We start from the raw sequence: 21352 nt of genomic DNA, 5'->3' as shown, positions 1-21352 counted from the left end.
TGTAATATTCATTTATTCAAACCCAAACATACAATATTATATCAAAACCATAATCCATGAGTGCAGTCTGGCGCGATAACTTACAATCATGCGTACAATTACTACACCTCCACCCTTAAAAAAAACTATTGGTAATTCTTAAAACTTAAAACGTTCTGGAGGTCGTCTTACCCTTGGTGGAAGCTGTACCTCAGCACGTTTGTCAACTTCTGCAACTGTCATTTTGTTACCATTACGGACATTTTCACTTTCCTGATCAGGTTTAATATTACTTGAAACATCTTGAACATTTGTTCCGTAATGGTAACTAATGACTTGATTGAGATGTCGGCGCCATTGCTTGTGAATTTCAGGAATGGAAACTAGGTAAGTTCTACTACCTAATCTCTTTTTTATAATACCCTTAATCCAACTTGGTTTAGCATAACGATAATCCCTAACTGCTACCGTTTCCCCTTCCTGAAACTCTTTAGTCCTAGAACCTTTATAATATTTTTGCTGGTTGGCTAGTTTTAGCGCAACTTGCTTATTAAGGTTTTCCTGAAATTTATTGTCAGACTTGATTGTTACTTCTGGCCTTAGCAGATCAAATCTTGTTCTAATATTTCTACCAAACATAAGAAATGCTGGTGATTTATTTGTAGTGCAATGGACCGTGCATCTATAGTCTAAAAGGAATTTAACTAATTTTAATTGAATGTGATGCGGTCCTTCCCCAGCTACTGCTTTCAAAAGAGCCTTTTTGATAGTTTTTACCATATTCTCCGCCGCACCATTAGTACTTGGGTGATACGGAGGAATCGGTTTAAATTGAATTCCATTTTTTCTTAAAAAATTTTGGAACATTTCCGACGTAAAATTAGCAGCATTATCGGAAACGATAAATTTTGGTAAGCCAAAACGTGCAAACAAGCTTCGTAGGATGTCTATTACACTTTCAGATCTCATGCTACTTACACAAAATGCTTCAACCCATTTAGTATACGCATCTACAATTATTAAAATATTTTTACCCACAATAGGCCCTAAAAAATCTATATGTAGACGTTCCCACGGAGCTTGCGGATAAGCCCAATTAATTAATTTAGCAGCAGGAGGAGAATCTCTGAATTGCAAACATATCTGGCACTGCTGAGTCATATTTGTAATGTCCTGATTCATGGTCGGCCACCAAACAAAAGATCGTGCCAGACTCTTAGTCTTCACAATGCCCATGTGCGAGGAGTGTAAATCACTGAGAATATTAGATCTAAGAGCTTGAGGAACTATTACCCTATAGCCAAACATTAAGCAATCGTCGTTGCAACATAAATAATTTTTATGCTTAAAATATGGTTTTAACTCCTCTCTCACCTTCGAAGGCCAACCTCGATTTACAAATGTTTTAACCTCCCTTAGTATAGAGTCATTATTTGTCTCCTCTCGGATTCGATTCACATCCACTGTAAAATTATCATTGACATAGTTTAAATAGTTATAGTCGTCTTGATATTCACTAATTTCGTTAATTGGAAGTCGCGATAGACCATCGGCAACATTTTGGTCCGACTTCACATATACGATATTATAATTAAATCGCGAAAGAATTAATGCCCAACGTTGCAACCTATTTGCCGTCATAATGGGAATTCCGTTTTTTGGCCCAAATATAGTAACTAACGGTTTATGGTCTGTCACAAGTGTGAACTTTTGCCCATACAAATATTGAAAAAATTTTTGAACCCCGAATATTATAGCGTATGCTTCCTTTTCCATTTGCGAATATCGAATTTGATGTTCTGATAAAGTTTGGGAAGCATATGCTATTGGTCTTTCGACATTACCCTCAGTAACATGTGAAATTACGGCTCCCACTCCATATTGAGAGGCATCCACCGTTAACCTGATGGGTAAGCTTGAATCAAAATGTATCAGTACCTCCGCAGAAGTTAAAATGTCTTTAACCCTTTTAAATGCATCTTCACATGCGGCATTCCACTGAAAAATGACCCCCTTTTTTAATAGATCGTATAACGGTCTTAATACCGTTGCCGCACTCGGTATAAATTTATTATAATAGTTTATCATCCCGAGAAAACCCTGTAATTGCGTCACATTTATAGGACGTGGCGCTTCCTGAATAGCTTTAATATTTTTAGGACACGTATGCAACCCGTGTTTATCTATACGATATCCTAAATATTCAATACTCTCCTGAAAAAAACTACATTTGTCTTTTCGTACGGTTAAACCGCAATCTCCTAAACGCTTTAAAGTATCTTTTAATCTCCGAACATGTTCCTCTTTTGTAGACCCAGTGACTAGTACATCATCATAAAAACATACTACCCCATCTGTACCTTGCAAAACTCTCTCCATAATTTTTTGAAACTTTTTGGGAGCGGAACTGACTCCAAATGGCAACCTTGTATATTTAAATAATCCCTTATGGGTACTAATGGTTGTCAACATTTGAGATTCTGAATCTAACTCGATTTGAGAGTAGGCCTGCGAAAGATCAATTTTTTAGAATTGCACATGGCCATTAAATGACCTTTCACCCCACATTTGTTACAGGTATAATAACGATAACGACACTTACTTTGACCGTGATTTTTACCACATACAGCACATTGAGCGTCCTGACCAACTTTCCCTTGTGGACCGCTGCTGCGCCCTCCTCTTCTGGACGCCGCACGGGATGCTCCTGCAGATCCAGCCTCTGCTCTCTGGTTACTGCTGCTCCCCTTACGCTTGTCGGTCGCCCATTGCTGAGAAGTTTTGTACACCTCCATGGGTTCTTGTTTAATTACCGTATTAGCACTTGCCTCATAGTTCTTTAATACTGCTTCCTTACTTAACGCGATATCAATTGCTTTATCTAACGTTAATGTACTCACGTCTTCCTCAAATAGACGATTCAAAATTGCTTTATCCTCCATGCCAACTATAAACTTATCACGCATCGCAACACTTAATTCAGATCCAAATTTACATTTGGACGCTAAGTTTTTTACCCTAGCCGCCCAGTCCATGATGGTTTCGTTCACGTTTCGATTTGCGTGATAAAACTTAAAACGTTCTGGAAACAACGCTTTTTGTGGTGCGAAATGTTTATCACACAATTCAATTAAAGCCTTGAAGTCCGTTGCATCGGGAGAATTTGGCACACACAGATTACTTATTAACTGATAACTCTCTTCGTTGCAGGCGTTTAACAATAACGCCCTTTTTATCTCTTGTTTGTCCACATTGTTTACAATGAAAAACTGAAACAGCCTCTCTTTGTAAATGGTCCAGTTACACTCTTTAGGGTTAAACTCCCTAATGTAGCCATTGTACGTAGATGCCGCCATAACTAAACACCTCACGCACTTATTTTGGGTACCCTAAGACCTTTTTACTTTGCTAATACGGTTTCTCGTCGCCAACTGTAATATTCATTTATTCAAACCCAAACATACAATATTATATCAAAACCATAATCCATGAGTGCAGTTGCGCGATAACTTCAAGTAAGACCGCTGGCATGTGAAAAATGACTATATACTATTAGGTCCCAGCGGGCGTATACGACTGCCGCGGCATACCAGGATAATTTGTTAGCGGGCGTACACGACCACTCTGGCAGTCAACCTGCTTGAACTTCTAAAGGCGACTTGACAGTCCAGGCTAAATAGCTCTAAAATGATTCATTTTCAAAAAAAATTAGTTACCGGGCGAAACCGGGTTTTTCAGGCAGGTGAAATGAATAGAAATTGGGAAAAAATAATTAAAACAGCTGAATTTTTCCGCGGGTGAAATTACGGGGGTTGAAAGGGATGGAAAGTGGTATTTTGCAAATTGTGGCAAAACTATTGATTTTAGACGAAAATGTTAAATGTAAAAGTTATAGGGATTAAAAAAATGAGCAACTTTTGTATCTGCACTATTTTCACATAACCTCTAATTTTCCTAGAAAGACCGGAAAAACTATTTTTTTCGTTTTTTATTCTTATTTTTTCGAAAAAATGTCGTAGGGTTTTGAAATTTGGAGGTACCATAACCTGTTTTATGATAAAACAGAAGATAATTGTTTGGGCCCATAAAGTTGAACCGTTTCCAAGTTCTCACGATTTCTGTAAAAAATCACCTCTTTTTCAAGGGGATGAAAAATCTATTTTTTTTCATCGTACAGAGGTGCGCAGGGTAGCAAAATTTTCGTAACGACTTACATTTTAATAATCAAAAATCAAAAATATTATTCCAATAGAAAAATTTCAAGAAAAGCGGCAAAAACAGGGGGAACAGTTTTAAGATACACCGTTTTTGACAGTAGGTAATAGGCTTTTTTGCAAATAAATTAACGTGTTGGATCCGCGCTAATAAAAAGTTTTGGAAATCTGTCTTCTCTCTCCTCTTGAATGTTGCTAAAATATTTTCTTTTGTTTCCCAGTGCCCAACTGCCTTAATTAAAACATCTTTATTACTTTTTTCTGCGCATTTTTACTGCAATAAAAGCAATTCGAAGTAAAATCGAATTCTTTTGCTTCCTGAACAATATGTTTTTGTTCACTTTCTCTCTTCCTGCCTGTTTTACAGCTGATGGGATTAAGCTGGGCCTGTTGATCGTTAATTTACAGGAATTATGAATAAAATCCTCATAAAGTTTATTCCTGCAAGTTTGACATCTCAAATCATTTGCTTTTGGCCGGTAAAACCAACGTTCTTATTGCAGATTTTGCAAGTTTATCAACAGTCCCAACGCAATTGCGTCAGCTATAAAACAAGCAGGAAGAAGAATCAGTGCAGAAAAATAAATTGTTCAAGAATCAGGAAGCAAGATACATAAATTCGATTCGATTGCTTTTATTGCGGTAAAAATGCAGAAAAAAGAAATAATAAAGATGTTTTAACTAAAACAGTTGAGCATAAGATAACAAAAGAGAATATTTAGGCAAACATTAAAGAGAAGGAAGAAGACAGATTTCGAAAAAATCTTTATTAACAACCAACATGTTGATTTATCATGTCAAAAACCGTATCTTAAAACTGTTTTTCCGGTTTTTGGCGATTTTCTCGAATTTTTGCTATAGGAATAATATTTTTTTATTTTTGTTTATTAAAATATAAGTCTTCCCGAAAATTTTGCTACCCCGTGCACCTCTGTACGATGAAAAAAATAGATTTTTCATCCCCTTGAAAAAGAGGTGATTTTTTACAGAAATCGTGAGATCTTGGAAACTGTTCAACTTTATGGGCCCAAACAATTATCTTCTTTTTTATCATAAAACAAGCTATGTTTCCTCCAAATTTCAAACCCCTACGACATTTTTTCGCAAAAAAAGAATAAAAAACGAAAAAAAAAAGTTTTTCCGGTTTTTCTAGGAAAATTTGAGGTTTTGTGAAAATAGTGCAGATACAAAAGTTGCTCATTTTTTTAATCTCTATAACTTTTATATTTAACATTTTCGTCTAAAATCAATAGTTTTACCACAATTTGCAAAATACCACTTTCCACCCCTTTCAACCCCCGTGATTTCACCCGCGGAAAAATTCAGCTGTTTTAATAATTTTTTCCCAAATTCTATTCATTCCACCTGCCTGAAAAACCCGGTTTCGCCCGGTAACTAATTTTTTTCATACAGAAATATTATATAGCCTGGACTATAACTCATTCATTCGCGATCGAAAGTGAGTTTTTCATAGAAAAGATCATGTTTTTAATTGGAATAACTCGAAAAGTATGCATTTTATTAAAAAACTGCAGAGAACAAAATCGTAGCTTTCAAAAAAACAATGAAAATGTTTTTTTATAATATATTGCTGTATGGTATGACCAATACGAACCGAGTTGTGGCTTGTTAAAAGGTTAGCTCTTGTTCGTCAAACGCTAAATTAGAGAGTTTCACAGGTCACAGTCAAATAACGGCAAAACTATGCATTTTTCGAGAAAAACTTGTAAAATATCCTTTAAAGTATTTAAAAAACATCTCTTCTTTTTTTTAAAATCAAACTTTAGCATAAAAATTAAGTGAGTTACGATGAAAATGAGGCAGATCCGTACTTTTTCAGCGCAAGCAACCCTCTAGTTACTACCCTAATTAAAATGAGCCTCTTTTGCCAGTTTTTTCTAATAACGTGTTATTAATAAATTCTCGAAGTGTGACCAGTTTAGAAGACTTAATTTTGCAATAATTGAAGCTAAAAGTGAAAAATGAATTTTTGCACTTTTGTGAAAAACGCCATTCTCTCCGAAATAACTAGAAAACAACTGGAGACATGTAAAAAAATGCTACAGCATCCAATTGTAGCTTTTTTTTAATGCCAAACATTTTCCTCGTCGGGAATTTTCTGTACGACAAAAATTAAGTGAGATATAGACGTTTAAAACGTGATTTTATATGCGAGCACTATCTTGTTTTAGCCCTTTAAGCTCACTCCAATTTAAAACTAAGAGTTTTAAAGGGATTTGAGCTTGTACCTATTGTAAAACCCTACAAAATGGTTTTTAAATGCACTTTCTATCATAAAAAATAAAGGAGGTATGATTAAAAAGCGAATCACAATTTTCTTTGAAAAATTCTGAAAGCACAAATCGGAGCATGATGATTTTTTTGGAAATGGTTTTTTGCCTATAACTTTTGTTTCAGAGATCCAATCGACAAAATAAGAGACGTTTTGGATTCTACGAAGCTAAATTAATAGGAAGAAGTGTTTTTCCGAACTTTTTTGGGGTAGTCGATTTTCGGTGAAAAACGAAGGTTACACACTTGCCTCTTTTTGGGTCGGAAAAAAAAATTGTCTGAAATCAACCGGGAAAAAACATTTTCTTATAGATTTTGGCCTGTAGAATCCATAACTTCAAACAGTTTGAAGATTGAGCGCCCGTCGGCATAATATAGATTTTGAAGTGGAGGATAAGTTGAACTTAATCCCAAATTTTCATGCAAATCGATGCATTTGGAAAAAAATGCCGGTTTTATACCAATTTAAGTTTCGTTTCCTGGACTATACATCCGTACCCATTATTATAGAATATAGGTGAATATCCGCTTGAGCATACGCATGTCAGGACTTAACAACTGAAACTGTAATTAAATGTTTTACCAATTAATTTCCAATATTTGGAAAGCCTTCTTTCATTCATTCAGATCGAGGTGGTTCATTTATGTCTTATAAAATCCAAAACAAATTTATATTCAAAAGGCATCACTCCTACAATTCGGAAGGAAACAGCCAAATTGAAAAAAAACAAACTTTAGCTTTAAAGAATCGTGGTTTAAAACCTGAACAATGGGGATAATGGTTTTAGAAGAACCTTTGCATTCTATTAGATCTCTTCTATGTGTAGCAAACGCCCCATGAACGTATGTTCTGTCATTTAAGGAAATCTAGCTATGGAAATGAAGTTTCTTCCTTGACGAACTCTGGTCTAGTTGGGATAAAGTTAGAAAAAGCAAGTACGATTCACTCGTTAAAGAAGCTTATCCAGAATATACTGCTATTCGTCTTCTTAATGGGAGAGAAGATACGGTCTCTAAGTTATTTAGCAGCTCAAGCAAGTCTAACTGAATTACCTGACGCTTGTGATGGACAACAAATCAGAATCAGCAAAATATAATTATCCCTTCCACTACTTTTCTGCTCCTATCTATCTAACGTTCCATGTTCTCATTGTCAGTCTGCTTTTTGCACTTTTTGTAGGGTTCCCCGAATACTTTCTCCCCTGGAGATCCGAATGGAGGAATATTTAGCATTCAAGGAATCCATACTAAATAAATGTGTACTCGTCCATCATCATCTTCCAGGGAAATAATGGAGTGCTCGTCCACCCCTCTTTAAAAAGTGAGTTACAACTTTGAAATTGAGTCATGTACATAATGAATAAATGAACAGTGCGTTACACAGCTGATGCAATTTCTACATTTATGATCCCCCTTCTTCGGGTATCAATAATACAAGATCACGTTTTTACGATAAGAATGTTAATTAACAGTAAGACGTATGCTTTATATGTATACGGCCTTGCCGGGTACTGAAGACACGAGGAATGTGATCAAACGTCCTTCTAATTATTAGTATACATGTATCCTTGCGTGTTCTTTAAAGGGTGCGCCAAGCCAGCGCAATCATCAGATTTTCGAAAACATAAATCGAGGGAAAGTGATCAAAATTAAAACGCACGTCTGGTAAGAGAGTAAATCGCAATAATGGAATACAAAACGGTTACGAAACTAAAGAGTTTACAGTTGCGTTAACAATTGCTTTTCTATAATAACAAAATCGTCGACTTTCTACTAAATAAAGTAACAAGAACTTTCTTACGGTCAATAGGTAGATGGAAGAGCTGCAATTTTGTAACTTTCTCAAATTAAATTGAAACAGCTCGGATGCTTTGTAAAAAATTACCTACATTAAACTCTAATCTGCAAGTGAATACCTTTGCATCATTTAATAATGAAGACCAATTTTGCTGGAATTGCGGAGAAATTTCATATAGTTTTTCATCGTAACGCCTGAACTACTTTGGCATTTTCAGCTTGGAATTGAGTACGATTATTTGCCGGGTTTATAATGTTGTTTTATAAACGAACGCGATTGTTATTTTTTTTAATACAAGCGCAAATGTTACATGCGGTATTCGGCACACCCAACCCCGGATTTTAGCCTGTAGGTGCTTGCAATCGCTTTTTTTCTTCGAATGAAGGACGAATTCTTCATAAATTGGGTATACCTATGATTGTTTTTCATAACGTCAAAAATGACCTAAACTCAGAAGTATCAAGGGGAGTTGATAAGAGCACTTCCATTAGGACATGTTGATCCAGGACGGTGTCGTTATGACAGATTTAGCATGACCAAATTGGATGTCATTATGGCAAATACGTCGTTCTTGATTTTTCCGGAAGTAGGGTATCAATTACGTTTTGAGCAATCCCTTGGATAATAGAGAATTTCTCATATTAATAATTAATGAAGAAAAGTACGCTGTATCTTCGATGTGGATATTCGATGCACATGACCACATTGAAGATCTACAAGAAACTGGATATTTCAAAATATGGACAGCTGATCCCGCACACCCAAGCCGAACGAGACGAACCCTCTGAACAGAGGACAGGTGGAGAAGCTCCGCACAAAAAATTGGGAATGGTGGAGGTAAGTACACTGTGCTAATTGATATTCATGGGCATGGTATTTTGTTAATTTCAGGTAGCATTATTAATAGGAATTGCCGTGTCGATGCAATGAGGGATGAGTGAACCTGAAAATTGATCACATCCAAGATAAGGGTGAGTTTCTGTACATTAAGTTATCGGATACAAATTCTAATATATCCCGGACTTTCTCGCTCATAAGGGAAGGATTCTAGTATCGATCCACTGAAGTTGTACCATAGATAAAGTAGGATTATGTTATAATAAATTAATATTTGTGTAGATATTATAAGCAGTTTACGTTTGTGTTTTAGAACGTCTTACGCTTCAATCCCTTTTGCAAGTTTTAAAAGAGAAAAACGTATTTAATGGGTTCAAAAGTTCCTTAGGAAAACCTAGCTAGATAGAATGTCTATCATGGATATTTCAGAAACCATAGAAGATACGTAGATGATCACATTAGGGAAGAATTGGGCAATTAAAGATTTATTATCATGCTAGTAAAGAAAACTAGAAAATACCGATTACTTCCGAAAATATTTCAGAAAAATCGAAATTTGCCGATATTATTTTAATTTTGTTCTGGTCCGATAAATAAGGACTGTAAGTACTTATACAAAATTTTTCTATATCAAAGTTTTTTAATATTTAATTTCCCATAAGGCAGTTTTCAGAAACAAATGAGGAGCGAAAAACAATCGAATTTCGTTAAATAACAACGTACCCATTCTTGGGCTCATTTGATAAGATTTTTTTTTCTTTTCGATGACGTATTAAAACCCTTATACAAGAACATTTTTCAAAAAAATTTACAAACTTTATTAAGTAATTACAACAATAACATTAATACAGATATCCTGCATCAAAATAAAACAAATGAACGTGTACGTTTCTTATTAAACGAAATTAACAATATAAAGGTATTCATTGCAATAAGTGTTGAAAATATTCGCCTAGTTAGTGGCCTAACCTATGACGAAGAGCTTGAAATGAATATCTGAGTATTCTGGGGGAACTTTTTGCAGCATTTTGATGCAGGATATATAGATTAATATTAAATAGATCAAATTTCAAGGAAAGTTTTATTGGTTATGTTGTATTTAGGCGATCGATTTCGACTTTTCAATTATTGTCTGCCTAAAAGAAACATAATCAATAAAACTTTCTTTGAAATTTTATTTATTTAATACTTACCCATTCGAAAAAAAAACTTCATGGAGCAATTCATAAAAAAATAGTATATTAAGATACAAGTGTATAATCAAGTCTTTAAAGCACGCGCAACGAGTTTAAGGGCACGACGCAAAGCGGAGTGCCTTTAACGTTGCAAGTGCTTTAAAGACCAATTATACACGTGTATCTTATAGTATTTTTTATTATACCTGCAGCATAATTTAAAAATAGAAAATACAATGAAATCATATTGACGTTATACTCGAATAAATGTCTAATTAAGTGGGCTGGGTGTTCGTAATTTCACGATTGCCATGGAAATGTCACTTGACGTTTGCTTATAAAAAATTACCGTCTTTGTGAATTAAACGATTTCCGTTGAAAAAGATAATACACCATCCATTAAATGGCTTGTTGTAAAATCTAAACAAACGTTGGTAGGTGTAAAATCCAAATCCAGTAAAGCCTATTATAAAGAATATGAAAAGTTGTTTCCATGGATGAATAGGAAGTTACATACGAATAAAGTCTTAAATGCGTCGATAATGCTGGCATACCTATATGAAGGAAATGTCAAAGGTATTTAAATCTTCTATCTTTTGGTGCATTCATTCAAAACTTCGAACAATGCTGCGATTAAAAAGTCGAACAGATTTGGAAGCATACCCTAAATTACGCGCGTTTGTGAAAGCTTCAACCAAAGGATAGTTACAAGCCAAAGAAATGTTCTGCATTTACAGAAAGCGACCAAGAGGATTTTTATTTCAGTTGACAGTTTCAAAAGTCATACTTGAAGTATCGTTACTTAGCAACTTTAAAGCACGTGTGTTTTAAAGGCCTTTTTTCGCACGCATTTGAGTGTTTAAAACGGAGATTGTGATTCAGGTATAATAAAAAAGCTAGTTAATGTTATAAAGTTTTAAATTTTTTTGAAAAATGCTCTTGGGTAAGGGTACTAACATGTTACGTCATCAAAAAGGGAAATAAAACCCCTATCAAATGAGCCTAATGAAAGGGTACATTGCCATTTAAAAAAGTGCAATTATTTTTCGTTACTCATTCGTTTTTTGAAAAAAAAAAACAACTGAATGGGAAATAAAATTTAAAAAAATTTTGTATAGAAAAATGTTGTATACAGTAGTTATTTACTGAGATATAATATACTATATTCCATACATAATAAGCACCCTGTATATACCTCTACTCAGGCGATGTTCTTGACCATATTTTAGTTGCAAATAGCAGTCCATGTACTGTGTGGTCTAAGAGATTCTCCCAAATTTGACATTTTGTCCACATATAATAATGTGGATAACCTTCCTTTTTTACCACAATTCGACTACACCAAAATTTCTCGGGAAAACACTTTTTCTTATTAATTTGGGTGCGTAGAATCCAAATCAATTCGTACTTTTTCGATCAGACTTCTCAATCAAAAGTTATAGACTAGAAACCAATTTCGAAACAAAATTCAAAAGGCTGTAACTTTTGAACTAGTAGCCCAATCTTGAAACTGTTTGAAATTATGGATTGTACAGGCCACATTCTATTAGAAAATTTTTTTTCCGGGTCGATCTGAGACAATTTTTTTTTCGGGGCTCAAAAAAGCAGTGTATAACCCTCCTTTTTTTACCAAAAATCCACTACACCAAAGTTTCTCGGGAAACCACTTTTTCTTATTAATTTGGGTGCGTAGAATCCAAATCACTTCGTACTTTTTCGATCAGACTTCTCAATCAAAATATATAGACTAGAAACCAATTTCGAAAAAAATTCAAAGGGCTGTAACTTTTGAACTAGTACCCCAATCTTGGAATTGTTTAAAATTATGGACTCTACAGGCCACATTCTATAGAAAATTTTTTTCCCGGGTCGATCTGAGACAATTTTTTTGTCGGGGCTCAAAAAAAGGCAGTGTATAACCTTCCTTTTTTACCAAAAATCGACTGCACCAAAATTTCTCGGGAAAACACTTTTTCTTATTAATTTGGTGCGTAGAATCCAAAACAATTCGTACTTTTTCGATCAGACTTCTCAATCAAAAGTTATAGACTAGAAACCAATTTCGAAAGAAAATTCAAAGGGCTGTAACTTTTGAACTAGTAGCCCAATCTTGGAACTGTTTGAAGTTATCGATTCTAAAGGCCACATTCTATAAGAAAATTTTTTTTCCGGGTCGATCTGAGACAATTTTTTTTCGGGGCTCAAAAAAAGGCAGTGTATAACCTTCCTTTTTACCAAAAATCCACTACACCAAAATTTCTCGGGAAAACACTTTTTCTTATTAATTTGGGTGCGTAGAATCCAAATCAATTCGTACTTTTTCGATCAGACTTCTCAATCAAAAGTTATAGACTAGAAACCAATTTCGAAAAAAAAATTCAAAGGGCTGTAACTTTTGAACTAGTAGCCCAATCTTGGAATTGTTTAAATTATGGATTCTACAGGCCACATTCATTGGGATAATTTTTTCCGGTCGATCTGAGACAATTTTTTTTTTCAGAATCCAAATCAATTGTACTTTTTCGATCAGACTTCTCAATCAAAATTATAGACTAGAAACCAATTTCGAAAAAATTCAAAGGCTGTAATTTTGAACTAGTAGCCCAATCTTGAAACTGTTTGAAATTATGGATTCTACAGGCCACATTCTGTTGAGAAATTTTTTCTTTCCGGGTCGATCTGAGACAATTTTTTTTTCGGGGCTCAAAAAGCAGTGTATAACCCTCCTTTTTACCAAAAATCCACTACACCAAAAGTTTCTCGGGAAACCACTTTTTCTTATAATTTGGGTGCGTAGAACCCAAATCACTTCGTACTTTTTCGATCGGACTTCTCAATCAAAAGTTATAGACTAGAAACCAATTTTGGAAAAAAATTCAAAGGGCTGTAACTTTTGAATTAGTAGCCCATTTGGAACTATTTGAAATTATGGATTTTACAGGCCACATTCTATAAGAAAATTTTTTGTTCTCGCGGCTCGATCTGAGACAATTTTTTTTTCGGGGCTCAAAAAAAGGCAGTGTATAACCTTCCTTTTTTTACCAAAAAATCAGACCACCAGTTCTCGGGGAAAACACTTTTTCTTATTAATTTGGGTGCGTAGAATCCAAAACTTCGGTACTTTTTCGATTCAGACTTCTCAATTCAAAATTATAGACTAGAAACCAATTTCGAAAGAAAATTCAAAGGGCTGTAACTTGTGAACTAGTAGCCCAATCTTGGAACTAAACCATACAATACGTAAGTTACGTTATTACTACCATTAAATCCCAACTTAAAATTGGGACGCATCTAATTAAACAAAAAAACAAGCAAAAAATTAGTTCCAATTCTTGCGAATCGGCTAACTCCCTTTTGGAGGGCGGTAGTACCCCCTATACCTTCGCCCCTGATCGCACTATCCAACAGGTCTAGTGAAGCATGACGGATTTGCTTATTAAAAACTTTCAATAGTTCTGGAAAGAGGGTAGTGACGACAATCAAAATTGTCTATAATTTACAAAAGAAAAGAAATAGGCCCAAGTATTGACGTGTACTATTTTGTTAACAAACATGTAAAACATGAAGCTGTTGTATGTGTTTATTATTGATCAGAAAACATGGTACTGATTTGACTTTTGACCGGTCATCGGATCACAACCACAAGACTAGGATAAAAATATGGGTTGATAAAAAAGAGAGAGGAGGAATGTTGAAGTGATAATGGGGGTGCAATGAATGACTATGATATACATGCAACTGTAATTATTGTAAACGAACAAAACATTATTCAAGAATTGACTGCAACGTTTTAATTCTTACAATTATTAGTTTATTTGTTGAAATGAATAGAATTTCATTATACTTTTGAGTGACCTGTTCTATTTCGTGCGACCAGACCACCAGGTAACTTTGAAAATTGAGGATGAAACGCGAAGAGGGCATCCGTTCCACTGACTAAATAGGTCTGATCTAGTTATCCAGACAAAATTCAGTGCTCGCTCGGAACCCAATCCTCGTAATTAGATCCGCGTAATTTACACGTTTACGAATTTAACACACTTGAAATTGGTGTTATCGCGTAATAGCTAACGAGGTCGGTAGGTAATTATTGGTAATGCAAATCGTAATCCGTACCTACAACGCATTGCTAATCAACAACTGTAACCGTAACCTAAACCAAAGCACTTATGACATAAGGTACCTGAATAAATTTCTATGGGAAGTAGTGCACGGGAAACAATGCGACGCAAAAATTATTTCGATCTTAAAATAATTTACTCATTCAGTTCCTGTAAATGTAATAATTATACGGTTGGTGGTTTATTTGTAAATTATATGTTAATTAAGTCAATTTCTTTAATTTACTGGAAGAAATCTTTGTTCCCAAGAGCCAAGTCTTCATTTTCCTTGATTCTCACTGGAAAAGTTCTATTTCTTGGAATACTCCCTCAATGTTTTTTATAACAAAGATGTTCTCCACGTATATTTTTAGGTAAGAACATTTTTGCGTTGCAAACCGTTCAAGTTCAAGTTCTTGGTCTTTCAGGTTACGCATCAGCCAGTGTATTACCAACACTTTTGTCTGATATCTTAGGTATTGTGCTAGTGTAACAGAAATCTAGCTACTAATATACAAATGAAACAAAAAAAGATCTCTAGTGATGGTTGACAAATTTTTAAATAGAAGATCTAACCATAAAATTTCCTTTGAACCACATAAATTTCACGCGCCGCTGAAATTTACAGTTATTGCTTAAAACGCTTGGTGATCATAGAACTTCTTTGTCAAAATTTGCGGAAAAGGCGATTGATACAAAACTGTTAGATAACTACAACAATATAAAGCATCTACGAAAGATATTTAGGTCAGAATGATGCTTCGAAGAAAGTTAATTGACATGCTACCATATTGGTATATGAAACGAAAGAAATCGATGACTTGCTAAACTTTCTTGAATTAAACAAGGATCCTCTCCTGTTAATACACAAAAAAACACAATTAATTAAGGCGGAGAAAGTAATTTAAAAGCTATCCTAATTAAATTGTGGTTCCGTGTAAAATTTACTCAATGTGCGACTTGCCTGATGGTACTTAATGCGTAAGTGGCATATTAATAAACATGTAATGAGACATAAAATACAATAAAAAAACTTCGGCGTGACGATGTGATTGAACCGTGAAGAAAGTGATGTTTACAAACTTTTACTTGCATATGTAAATTGGTACTTAATTACGTATGCACGTTTTGAAACCCGTGTCACATACCTTGCTCCTTTTACCAGTGCTGGTTGGCGTGCTGGTCACAACGTACAACGGTGGTGGATAGGTGTGCTTGCCCAGCCAGGAGTCGATGAACGCGTGCTTGTTCTCCACCTGTAGCGTTTTGGCGGACATCTCGCTGGAACTTTTAAAACACGGACAAAGCATCCTCGAAGACTTATACGACGCCATTGTGGCGCACACGAATTGAACACCAGAAACAATCAGCAGCCCGGCGTTGGACATCAACGCCAAATAGTTTGCGGTGGAGATTTCGTTGGCTTGCAACGCTTCGGTATTCTGAAAGGGTTGGAAAATGGCGTGCGCCCAATTACGTAAGGGGAAGTACGTTACCTGCACGTCGAGCTCGTTGTCGAGGGTGCGATTGATATCCCGTGCCAGTCCCGTCGCTGCGAATACGACAACCAATTGGGAGACGGCGACCAGAATGAGACTTAGTGCCAGAAAAACGGTTTGGGCAATCTTTTGGGCACTTCTTCTCAAAGGGCACCAACTTCTCGCTGCCGCCAGCACGCCGGCCGTTCCGCTGGTTACGGCAAGACCCCCACCCCACAGTCCTCCACCAAGCTGAAACAAAAATGAATATCAAAAGTTGTTTTACTGATACGTTTCGGTGTTTCCAACCTTTTCGCACGAATTTCATTTTACTCCTACTTTAGTATAGGAAAACACTCAATTTATTAAGTAAATCTGAGGGAGTATTTACGAAAGCAGCACAGAGGTTGTTCCTTTTATTTGAATTTGTATCTCAGTGGTGTGTTTCCCTTTTAGAAATGTTGTAAATGCGTAATTCTTGTTTAATCTTTCCGTACCGGAGCGAAGAGATGATTTTTTCGCTTACACTTATTTTTCGGGAGTTTAATGGCAGTGTCCCTTCAGGTAATCTTTGCTCGATCAATTTTACGTGAAATATGTCATTTTAAAGAAATTGGCGTTAAATTACCTAAACTAAGGTGGTATTGACCAAAATGTAATCAGTTAGTTCCTTGACCATTACTTATTACCGACAACAGAATTGGAAAATTCGAAACCGTTCGCGAATTATCATGTACACAAGCGGATGAAGGTTTCATATGCACAGACAGACGGACAGAAAGTCCAAATGACCAAAATTTATTCAGTTAGTCCACTTATTACTGAAAACAGAATTGGAAAATTCGAAACCGTTCGCGAGTTATCATGCACATAAGCGGGCAGAGTTATCATGTACACAGACGGATGGACGGACAGAAAATCCAACATTGTGAATTCGATTTTTGTCGCTCGTTAATCAAATGTGAACAGAAAAGATATAAAGTCACTTCAAAAGTTAAAATTAAGTTGGAATTAACGTAAATTAATTTGAATTTGAATGTTTGGTGTACACCAAAAATGGTACTTGTTCTCCTTAAGAAAAATTCGTTTCTACAAATCATCGATTCCTGAAAAAATTGCGCTTATAAATCCCCAGAAAATTCGCTTCAGAAAATTTGGTTGCGCTTCAAAAATCGCCCTTGGAATGCTTCATCCCTATAGGCATGTTCCCGGAATAGTTTCTCACGGGAGATATTCCCTATAGAAAAATTCTCATCCTGAAAGTGTAGCCTCGAAAAAATCACTATAGAGTTTGAGTTTCAAAGACTTGTTTCCGGAAAATGTCTTCTGGGAAAAGTCTCTATGGAAAAATTCGCTCCCGGAAAATGTAGGCTTGAAAAAGTCGCCTTGGGGATATGCGCACCGGAAAATTCTTTCCTGGAATCGCCCTTGGAATATTTGACATTAAAAACACGTCTCGCCCTGGAAAAATTCGCTATGGAAAAATTCTTGTCCTGAAAATTTAAACACGTTAAAATCATTCTTGGAAAACTTTTCCCTGGAATACTTGCGTGAAAAATTTGCCCCCAGAAAATTTAGTCTCGAAAAAGTCTCCGTTGGAATATTTGACCCACAAACACTTGTCCTCACAAAGTTTGCCCTGGGAAATTCGTTTCTCGAAAATAGCCGATTCCTGTAAAAAATCGCCCTTAGAAATCTCCTGAAAATTCGCTAGGAAAAATCGCTCTCATAAAAAAAGGTTCGTAAAAATCTACCTTCGCTAGAATACTAGAAAATTTGATAAGCTCTAAAAATCGCCCCTGGAATATTTGACCCCTAAAGACTTGTCCTTCGAAAAAAATATACGAGACAAATTCGCTATGAAAAAATCGCCTTTTTCAAATGCTCCCGTGCAAGATTCAACCCGTAAATCCATACAGGGAATAATCGCCTTTACGAATTTCCCTTTCGTAATATTTGCGTGAAAATTTCACCCCAACAATTTTCGGGAGGGTTCTTCCTAGAAAACTTCTGTCCTAAAAATTCGCCTACCGAATAAAGTCGTCCTTGGAATATTTGACTCCCAAAAACTATAAGGAAAATTGTTCTGGGAACATTCGCTATGGAAAAATTCTCTTCCGAAAAATTTACCTACGGAAAATGTAGGCTCCCAAAATTGCCCTTGAAACATTGGTCCAGAAAAGGAAATGCATCTACAGAAAATGTTGAAAAAATCAGCTTTCGAATATTTGGTCCCCAAAAAATCGTCAAAATGTGCGTTGGAAGTTTATGCCCTGGAATACTCGCTTAAAAAACTCGCCCCCGTGGAAAACCGGAAACGTAAAAAAATCAACCGTCGTCCGGGTTGCGTGATGCAGCAGTTTTAAGAGGCTGACAGTGCAGCGAACATTCCCGAAATTTCGATAAACATCGAGGCGTCATGCACGATTAGTCATCGAAGTCCACGAAGGCGGTTGTGACGTAATCTTTCCAAGAAATATGACGTGTTCCTTCGAGAACCTTCTAGAATAGTCGGAAGCGCTCAAGATCTTTCGAGAAAGTGGGGGCGTTTGCTATATAAGCGTTTCAGTTCAGTTCTAATTAGACGCCGGAGTAATAATGGTTCGTGCTGTTATAGGTATATTGTGGAAATAATATTTCACTGTTATAAATCCATTCAGTTCAAGACTGGTATCAATTTTTTGTTAATTATTTGTAAATAAATAAACGACGTAATTAAATTTACGTTACAGATCGAAACGTATGTAAAAATATAAGTGAAACTAATTAATTGTTCCAAAAATTTATAATATTCGCTTTTTCCATCCAATCTAGGACTTAATTATTAATTTGGGTAACGGTTAACAACCTCATTGACGAACATGTTTTCTTGACCCCGTGAATCTCTGGTTCGCTAATTATTTTCTATCTTGATTTAATGGACGTCTCTTCCAGTTCATAACTCGTAAGTGCATAGAAAGGGAAAACCTGCTCGAAAATGACACCATTGCATGAGATATGTGAAAGTGGCATCAGTATTTGTTGCGTTAGGCACAAAATGAGCTCATCCGTCATTAATAATAAATTGCTATTGTATTCTCACAGAAGACCATAGGCATTTACCGAAAGTGATATTTGGAAAGGTTCTGTTATCACTTTATGACATCACCCGTACAACGTAAATTGTTAATAGCAATGGATTTAGCAATCAACTGAATAGAAAATGTCATTTTCGCACCACTAGCTACCCAATTATGTAATAAATCGTAATTTCGCTTTTATTCTCGAATCACCAAATTGATAGTTTTGAACTTCTGCAAATAATAATTAGGTGCTATTTAAATTTGTTAATTTTAACTGTTCGTGTTAGTTACCACTAGCAAGAACAGGTACATGATCACTTTGCGAAATTTGGCACACTTTCACCCAAGATGTAAAGTATATGAAGCTCAAAAATGAACCATTTTCGATTCGAATTTTTGAAAATAGGTGCTGGAGATTGCTAAAAAAAATTTCGTATTCAGTGAACTCACTGTATACTTGGAAAAGCGGAGGCACAAGGTGGAACATCAATTTACCTTCCACTGATTATGATTGTTGGTATAATGAACGCAAACCCTATTATTTACATTATAAATGACGTAACTGCTTGGATAATAAAGTAATTATTTTCTTGTTAAAAAGAATAAAAGAATTACTTTTGCGTTGAAAATGCCCTGCACTAATAATAGTAATTAATCAGATGTATGTTTGACAAAAGATGTCAGTATTCAGTTGAAAGAATATTTGTTGAGATATTGTAACGTGCAGAGACGCCACCACAATAGATTATTTATTCACGATTTTCACTGCATAAAATTGGGTGCACATTTCATACAAAATAGCTACTTTATTCACATATCACTATAATATAAAAATTGTTCTGATTGGCTAATAGTCGTTTCCAGGGGTGCAAATCCATTCACTGCCAAAGTTTTTCGAAAACTCATTATAGAATTCCTCATCATCACGCTCAGTGCACTCGTCCGGATTCTGCTTAGGATAAACGCACACGGACTCTTGTTGTACACACTTAAAAGCGATGTCTATATGATTCTTAATGCCCCAATCAATCAACCTATCGAAACACGCGCACTGCCAAGGGTTTCCCGTAACCCAAAACTTGAGCAGATTTGGCTGAATCGTTTCTAACACTTTACTCGATATGAAGGTGATGTTGTTAAATTGAACTCCCATATAAACCAACTTTGACGGCGTGTGAAAGTTGATCTCGAAGCACTTCAACTGATTCTGGGCGAAGTAGATGCGCTGCAGGTTTCTGAGCCCTTTAAACGCGTCCTTGTCGATACGCTCGATTTGGTTATTTTCAAAATGTATCTGCCTGACGCTGGGCAAATTGATGAAGGCGGCCTTTGGGATCGTTCGCAGGCGATTGTCCCTGAACCACAGCCACCACAGCTTCGGAGTTTGACGGAACCAACCCTGGTCGAAGCTCTCCAATTTGTTTTCGGCGAAATTGACCTCCTCCAACTTCGGCAGGTTGTTAAAAGCTCGAGGTGAGACGCTAACTTCGTTGCTCATCAAATTGATTTTGGTTAAGAACGGTAAATTTGTGAACGAATTCTCGCTGATCCAATTAATTTTGTTTCCAGAGAGGTCGATGCTTTGCAGTTCCGGAAGGTTTAAAAACGCCTCTGCTCTTATAATCTCAATGTTATTGTGGGCGAGCACTATTTCGAATGCGCTTGAAATATCACGTATGGCACCTTCATTCAAGTCGGGTATATTCTGATTGATTGCCGATATTTTGATAATGTCACCTTTAAATTTTAGAGTGTCCGGTGATATGCAACCACTTATCGTTTCTTCGTTATCGTTGACACTCACTATGGTATTATCGAACGTCGGCGTATCACATTGTAGCGAATTTTGAAAGGTGATCAACAGCAATACACACGTTTTAAGCATGGCGACTCGACTAACTAACGAACCAACTTTTAAACTTGTGAACCTTGAACTGTTCCCCACAGCCAGTATTGTTGACTTTTATTTGGCGATATCATAAACGCATCATTCGAAAAACATTTCCAGATTTCGTCGTGATCATTTAGACGCAAAACTGGAAAAACTGCTCGAGGATGATGACACAAACAGTTGTAAGAGCAGAGAGAAAGTGAAAATTGTTGTTTATGTATGCAACGGTACAGGATTTACCTAATTATTCAAATTGTTTATGTTGTGGACTTTAAAACTGAGCACGAAGTTATCTGGGATTAGAAGAATCTATCTACTACTCATTTAAAATTAGAAGTTTAGTGCCATTCACTTAATGACCTACATTATGTTTATTTAGTAGCCTTTATCTACTAGTCTCTGCACAACCCGATTTTGTCATGAGTGGCATTACTTTTACTTTAAAATGTGAGGTGCATTTTTCATCAATTATTTTGCTGGGTTTTGATGGGTTGCACTATTATGAGGTCTCCCAAGATCCCACCCA

At 35.8% G+C, this 21352-nt stretch overlaps 2 protein-coding genes across 2 annotated transcripts in view; both read right to left on the bottom strand.

Moving 5' to 3' along the window:
• The window catches only part of LOC116178494, a 77656-nt gene that overhangs the window by 35275 nt on the left and 21029 nt on the right, over positions 1–21352 (bottom strand). Inside the window, exons 2-3 of the mRNA XM_031498001.1 lie at positions 15892–16125; positions 15544–15837 (exon numbers count right to left, since the gene is read on the bottom strand). Coding sequence (XP_031353861.1) covers positions 15544–15837; positions 15892–16125 — 528 coding nt within the window. The remainder of the gene's footprint in view (positions 1–15543; positions 15838–15891; positions 16126–21352) is intronic.
• LOC116178497 (leucine-rich repeat-containing protein 15-like) lies at positions 19438–21012 on the bottom strand. Its single transcript, XM_031498004.1, has one exon. It carries the CDS (start codon positions 20818–20820, stop codon positions 19783–19785), a length of 1038 nt encoding a protein of 345 aa, XP_031353864.1. The 5' UTR covers positions 20821–21012; the 3' UTR covers positions 19438–19782.

The sequence above is a fragment of the Photinus pyralis genome, unplaced genomic scaffold (assembly GCF_008802855.1).
Source record: "Photinus pyralis isolate 1611_PpyrPB1 unplaced genomic scaffold, Ppyr1.3 Ppyr1.4_LG8, whole genome shotgun sequence".
In the NCBI taxonomy this organism is placed as follows: Eukaryota; Metazoa; Arthropoda; class Insecta; order Coleoptera; family Lampyridae; genus Photinus; species Photinus pyralis.
The sequence above is the reverse complement of the archived record's forward strand: the minus strand, read 5'-3'. Positions and strand labels throughout refer to the sequence as shown.

What these genes read in the sequence shown, in the direction of transcription:
- LOC116178497 (XM_031498004.1), bottom strand. Translation starts at nt 20,820, where the DNA reads ATGCTTAAAACGTGTGTATTGCTGTTGATCACCTTTCAAAATTCGCTA.